Source organism: Habropoda laboriosa, unplaced genomic scaffold, assembly GCF_001263275.1.
Source record: "Habropoda laboriosa isolate 0110345459 unplaced genomic scaffold, ASM126327v1 scaffold385, whole genome shotgun sequence".
NCBI classification, from domain to species: domain Eukaryota; kingdom Metazoa; phylum Arthropoda; class Insecta; order Hymenoptera; family Apidae; genus Habropoda; species Habropoda laboriosa.
The window spans coordinates 114,664-121,338 of record NW_017100556.1 but is presented as its reverse complement, the minus strand read 5'-3'; the positions used below and the strand labels follow the sequence as shown (position 1 = coordinate 121,338).

General features: G+C 42.1%; 1 protein-coding gene across 1 annotated transcript in view; it reads right to left on the bottom strand.

Moving 5' to 3' along the window:
• Positions 1-310: 310 nt before the first annotated feature.
• Positions 311-6,675, bottom strand: part of LOC108576600 (partitioning defective 3 homolog) — a 16,995-nt gene continuing 10,630 nt past the window's right edge. The window contains exons 2-4 of the mRNA XM_017939619.1: positions 4,664-6,607; positions 1,096-1,294; positions 311-375 (exon numbers count right to left, since the gene is read on the bottom strand). Coding sequence (XP_017795108.1) covers positions 327-375; positions 1,096-1,294; positions 4,664-6,607 — 2,192 coding nt within the window. The 3' untranslated portion in view covers positions 311-326. The remainder of the gene's footprint in view (positions 376-1,095; positions 1,295-4,663; positions 6,608-6,675) is intronic.

Sequence of the window (6,675 nt, the reverse complement as noted above, 5' to 3'; positions counted from 1 at the left end):
CGATTTCTTCTTCTTCTTTTTTTTTTTTCAATTATTAAAATTATCATTACTACTATAGAGGACAATAAAGAGGTCGTAATTTTAAGGTGCTTGAGGATGTGTTTTACAGCAAAAACAAAAAGAACGACGGTGTGCAACAATCAACAGCGTGTCACTTCGGACAATTATTAAATAATTATTTTATTTCCAAGAGACTATACAAATTTACAATATGTACATTTCCCGAATTTATTTATACAACGGTTACGGAGTGTTCTCTTCGTCTTTTTGTTACTTTCTTCTTCCTTTTTTTTTTTTTTTTACAATTCTTCTTGTACAGCTTCTCTTCACGCGTCGACGAGCAAAAGGTCTGCGCACGACTTAGCCTTCGTTGTTCTGAAATGTAACAACGGAAATTATTCACAATTCTACCGTACTGTTTTTATTTATTTTAATTAAGCGACTGGTACATATCGTGCAGGCGATTGTGAAAATACAGATTTGACGAAGTCCGGTCGTTATCAATTGCGCAACGTTGGAATAATGTATTGTTACGTAAATGAAAAATGTTTCCGTGTTACAAGTATTTAAGAAAGCATACAATATTATCTGAAACATGTAACGTTCGAAGATTGTGTTCTAGGAAACACTATTTAAAAAGAACGACACGGTTGGCGTGCCAATTTAATTATCGCTTAAAATTCTAAAGACATAGCAAAGTAACACAGATTGCGTTCTACGACGTGTAATCTCGCAATTAAAAATTTTAAGTATTTATCGAGAATTTAATCGCTGTTTTAAGATACCTTTTTTCAAAATTTATTTTCAACATGTCATCTTTCCAAGCGATGTCACTAATTAGTAAAATAAAAAGTTCTATGAATAGGACAAGATTGTTGAAGTATTACAAATCTTTCTTTTCTCATAACCAGCACGATGTATGCTAAGTGTAAAATTGTATAACACAGCAGCCTTATCTCGATTATTTCAAACTATCGTTTCTTCAACAGGATCGGCGAAATGTAGCAGAAATAGTATCGAGTGTTGATTGAAAGAACCATTGATAATAATCGTAGGGACGCTACTATTGTAACAGTACAACACTGCCGTACTCACTGTAGTTCCTTGTTTTTAACGCGTCTACAAAGGTGCAAGGCAACCGGTCCAGTTTTGATATTGCGGAAAAGCTGAACAGCCTTTCGATGGGTCAAGTCGTGACAAACGTGGCCATTCACTGCCAAAATCTCATCGCCTGCGCGCAAACGGCCATCTTCCGCGGCTTGCCCTCCCGGCAATACCGATTTTATAAAGATACCTGTAACAAACGTATTTACGATACCACTATTACACTACGGATTATATAAACGAACGTAAACAACGACTAATTAAAGGAAAGAAGAAACTCGCAAGGAGAATACTCCTAACACGGCAATTCTTTCAATTATTTACTCGCAGACAATAGATAATTTATGAACGAAAAGAAGAAAAAAGAACGAACGAGCGATTGAAAAGGAAATTTCGATAGTGTTAATAAAATAAGCTTTACAGACAAGTGCTGATGATGTAACGTTAACGAAACATTTTTATAGCTCGCAGCGATGCATTTAACAATTGAGAACATATTAAAAAACGAAGATCTCGCTTATGTAACGGAATAAGAATCTGCAGTTGCTCAAAGTTACGAAAATACGAAGCGAAGAAAACCACTCGATCTGAAAATGAAAATACACAGTGGTCGAGCACTCGTCGGTACAGAATCCTCTCGAAACGTCTCATCCTTTCTCACTGCTAACCTTATTAAGTACACAAATTCCTCAAATTCATGTATCAACACTCGAGAAGATATATATGTGTATATATATATATATATCAAAGAGAAAACGTTATATTTCCACTTGCGATGAACTTTATCGAATACAAATTTCAATAATCGATCGCACCTAATTCATGTATCAATACCCAAAAAGAAGTGTATTTGAAGAAACAACTGTCTCATTTCCAATTACTGCGAAACCCATCAATTACGAATTTGCGCAACTTATCCCTAACTCATGCATTCTCCAAAAAAAAAAAAAAAATGTAAAATATTTTATTTCAAAAAGAAACATCTCGTTTCTTCCTATTGTATATTCAAAAGAGTACAAAATTCGAGCACCCAATCTCCCAACGTTCATTCTAATCAGCGTCTGAAGCAAAAGTGTGCGAAAACGACGAAAAGGAGAATTTTCGAAATTGTTCAATCGAGAAAGTTTCCCAACAAAACTCGACACCCGGCGTTCTTCGTGTAAATCCTCTCGAGCGTTCGAACTACGGCGCATCCATGTACGCGGCTGATTTTACACGAATGTAAAACAACTCGAAGCTCGCGCCGATAGTCTCCCCGATGCGCACGAAACGCGGCTTCTTCCACGGGCTCCGCTCGAAAGGCGCGTTCGAGAGCTCGTAACGAGCGCGTAAAACTCGAGACCGCTTGTATACACGCGGAGGCAATTTATCGACGAGCGTTGGCCGAGCGAGCGAGTAAACGTTGCCGAGCAGGAAACCGCCGGAGTTTTTTTTCTAAGCAGCGCCGCTATTTCAGCTTGTTTGCGATCCTCTCCAAACAACGCGAGCCGGAGAGGAGAGAACGCGTCGCGATATCACGCTCTCTAAGCAGCTTACACGAAGCTCGATAAGACTGCTTTCTTTCGGGACGTCGAGTTCCTTCTGTACCGCGGTTCAACTGTAACGAAGCATTTTTAGGGTGAAACGTTGGAGAGTTCTAGTGTGTTAGACGCTTTCGATAGAGATTTTCGGATAGATAAGATGTTGACAAGTGATAACAGAGATATTTAAACGATGTTTGAAATGTTTAACGAGACATTTTTTGAAGTTTGTCCCGGGGAGGAGTTTTGTGATGTTGCAAATGTTATAATACAAACGGTTGAATAATGTTGAGATTTAGAGGTTAGGTCCGCGTAGCGATTTGACAGTTTGGAGATAGAATTGTTGAGGGGAGTAGCGTTGTTCGATTACGGAGATTGTTAGAGCATTTAATCACAGTAGACACGTAAGAGGTAGAATTTTTGAGGTTAGTATTTGCAAGATTTAGTCGATTTGCAGAGGTTTTAGAGCGTTGAAATTTTCCAATTAGAGGAGTAACGAGAGTATCGAAGTTTCGAGCTTTGAAAAGATATTTAATAGCGTTAGAATTTTCGAGGCAGCTTTTCTCTGAGATACGGATAATACCGTTTAGGTTAGAGTAGCGTTTGCCGTAGCAGTTAATCTCCTGTTAGGAAATTTAGAACGATTTTGCTAGCGTTACACATTGAAAAGTTTAAACATAGTTGATTCTATTGGAAGTTTATTGGCGAAATCTCGCGAAGTGCTGAATTTCTCTGAAGTTTGAAACGATCTTATTAGGCTAATTAAGTAAGATTAGTGATAAAATAAATGCGGAGGCTTTTAACGAATTTAAGAATTTTATAACGAGTTTTAAACTACCAAGCTTTTTGTAATTAAATGTTTTCGTAATGTTAAACGTTGAAGAATTCTTTCAAAAGAAATCATGAAGCAAGAAACTTAAGATAAGTGTTAAGTAGAGTTACGTATAATTTTTTACTTTTTAACACGACAATCTCGAAATTTCATTGGAATGTTAGAATAAGTAACGTTTCATATATTTCCTTTAGATTGATTAAATATTAATTAATCTACCGTCGATGCTGAGATAGTGCTGCATGGCAGGCAGTGATAATGTTGCTTTGCATAAATAGCAAATAGTTGTTAAACACTTTCACAGCATTTAAATTTTAAGCTGTAAAACATGTTATACACTGTTCTGAAGCTGATATATTATAACAATTAAACTAGCTTTAAAAGATACTTCATGTCGAGTATAAATTAGCGCAAACTACTGCCACCTAATTAAACACACGCAGAAACTTGTACAATAGTGACCAGTTACAACAGGAGATCAGATAGTCTGTTACTGTTCATCGTTTTACTGTAAACACGTATACCGTAGATTAACCTGTTAAAATTAGAAAATGTAACAGTTTCATAGATGATAATGAAAACATGCCACTCTCATTCTTACACACGAACCCTGGAGAAACGTATCAGCTGGTTCGGAAAGTTCGTAGCGAAACTTAGGAAAACTTCAAACCGTCGTATCTCCGTTTCTAATCGAGATAGCGACAAAAACCAAAAAAGGTATTTCGCTCGTTATTCGAAGACGAACCCAACGCGCCGCTCGAATTATTCGTAAGGTGAACGGGGAAGTACATACCGGGTGGCTCGGAAAATTCGCAACGAAATGTCGGAAGGATTGAAACCGACGTATCTCCGTTTCTAATCGAGATAGCGACGAAAACCAAAAAAGGTATTTTGCTCGTTACTCGAAGACAAATCCGACATACCCCTGAAATTACTCCCAAGGCGAGCTATATTTTCCGCGGCGGAGCGTTGCCACGAAAAATTCAACGTCCACGCTCCGCCGCAGAAGACACAGTTCGACTTATATCCACCCCTGTTCGTCTTACGAATAATTCAAAGAGTGCGTCGGATTCGCCTTTAACCGTCGAGGAAAACACCGTTGAACTTTTACCGCTGTATCAATTAGAAGCAGAGATACGAGGGTTTGAATTTCGCTCGGAACTTCCCGAACGATCCACTAGATTCGCGATGAAAATGAACCACTCACCGATGCTTCCTTTAGGACTGTCGCTTCCACCCACAATGGTGAATCCCAGCGACTTCTTTCCAGGACCTTTCTGGAACACGACCGTCAAGAACGTCGAGACAGTGTTCCTGGGCCTCCTCGGTAAAGTGCAAAAATTCGAGACACTCTGCGAGCCACAGTTGTCCACGTTCACGACCGTCTTCTCCGAGGAAGTCGATCTGTTGCACTCGTTCCTCCTGTCGCGATGATGTTTCGTGTGATGCTTCCTAAAATGCGACTTAGGCGAGTTCTCGACGATAACACCGTGACCGTTCTCCATGTGGACGTTCTCGTAATCGACGCTGCTCTCTCTCAACTTTTTCGGAGACTGATCCATGGCGGTATACCTCGAGACGACGATGTCCACGTCGCCGGGTCCGCTTCCGCTCCCAAGGATCTTCCTAGCCTCGGCCATGCTCAATCCTCGCAGTCTCTTGCCGTTAACTATCAAAATCTCGTCGCCTATCCTCAACGTACCTTCTTTGTCGGCCAAACCATTAGGTACCACGTGCGCCACCAGGTAACCAGGACTAGACTCGGCTGTTTTCGCGATGAAAATGCCCAAACACTGGTCAGAACTTTCCCTAGGAAGCTTCACGACCATCGTTTCAGTAGTGTAAGGTCTGTTTCTGATAACAGGTAACCTAGCACTTGGATAACTCTCCGCTCTCAAGGAGTCCTTGCTCTCGAGCCTCTCGATCACGTTCTTCCCTTCGGGAGACTTCGAACTTTCGCGATCCTGTCGATCTATCAGCTCGTTGTTCGCCGCCTGGCAAATCTGGCTCGAAGAGTCCTCAAGAGCGCTCAATCTGGATACATCCCGCTTGCAACCCTTTCCCTCGTTCCTGCCGCAGTAGATGTCCAAGCTGGAGAACAGTCTCGCCGTTCTCTCCACGTCTACGATCGAGGAAGAAGGTTTCCTGGGCGGCAACTGAGGCGGAGAATTCAGAGCCGAGTCGTTCAGAGTGGTCAGCAAACCGGAAGCACTGCTGCTGCACCTGTCGTCGAGCAGAGAACTGGTCGCAGAGTCGTTGTCCAATATACCTGAGTCGTTGTCGTCTTGGTCCTGTTCCTCGTAGAGAGGATTCGTTCGGAGTTCCTCGAGGCCTGGCAGAGTTCCATACGAGAAACTCCTCAGTCTTCTTCTTTCCCTGTCCTTCCCCTCCTTCTTGTAGATCTTCGCGATCAGCTTGCTGGTGGAGCTCTTCAGGTACCTGTCTTGCATCGCTCGGAACTTGGCCGCTAGACAGCTGGACGGAGTTATGCTGTCGAACTGAGAGCCGTCTTTAAACGCCGAGTCTTCCGCTCTCGTGGAAACGTCCGTGTCTTGGTCCACAGATCGTCCGGAGGTCTGGTGATCCTGAACGAACTCCTTGCTCTTCTTCCATCTGCGATTCTGCTGACTGGCGGTTTCTTCGATTACGTTCTCCTTGGATAACGTTGCAGATTTTTGAGTAGGCGAACCTCGAAAACCCAGGAAGGAGAAACGTTCTTCTTGGTGCTTTCTGTAGGGAAGTCTGCTCTGAGATTTGGAACGTCTTTTCCTCTTTGCTTGAGTCTTCTCCTCCTCGATGATCTCTTTCAGGTCGGACTCGCAGACGGATCTACGAAACTCGTTTCTGGTTAGACCGTGTTGATTCAGCTCGCACATGGAACGAAATTGCAGTTTCTCCGGGTCTTCCTCCTCTTCCTGGTCCTCGTCGTCGGAATCTCGATCCTTGAAGAAGCTCAGCCTGGTGTTTTTCACGCGATCCAGGAGAGGATTACGTTTCTCGCATATTCTCCGCCTCTCTTCTTGGATCCTTTTCTTGTCCTTCTTCGTGGGACTCCGCTCGGTGGTGACTTGCGACGTCTGCACGTTGTAGCAGTTCCTTTCAGACTCCGAGCTCGACGACTTCCGGCGAGTCCATCGCACCGGAGACATATCTGCGAAGGTACGATAAAAGATTGCATTGAAGTTGAATTTTTTCGACGGAGTTTTTTTTTTTTTTTTT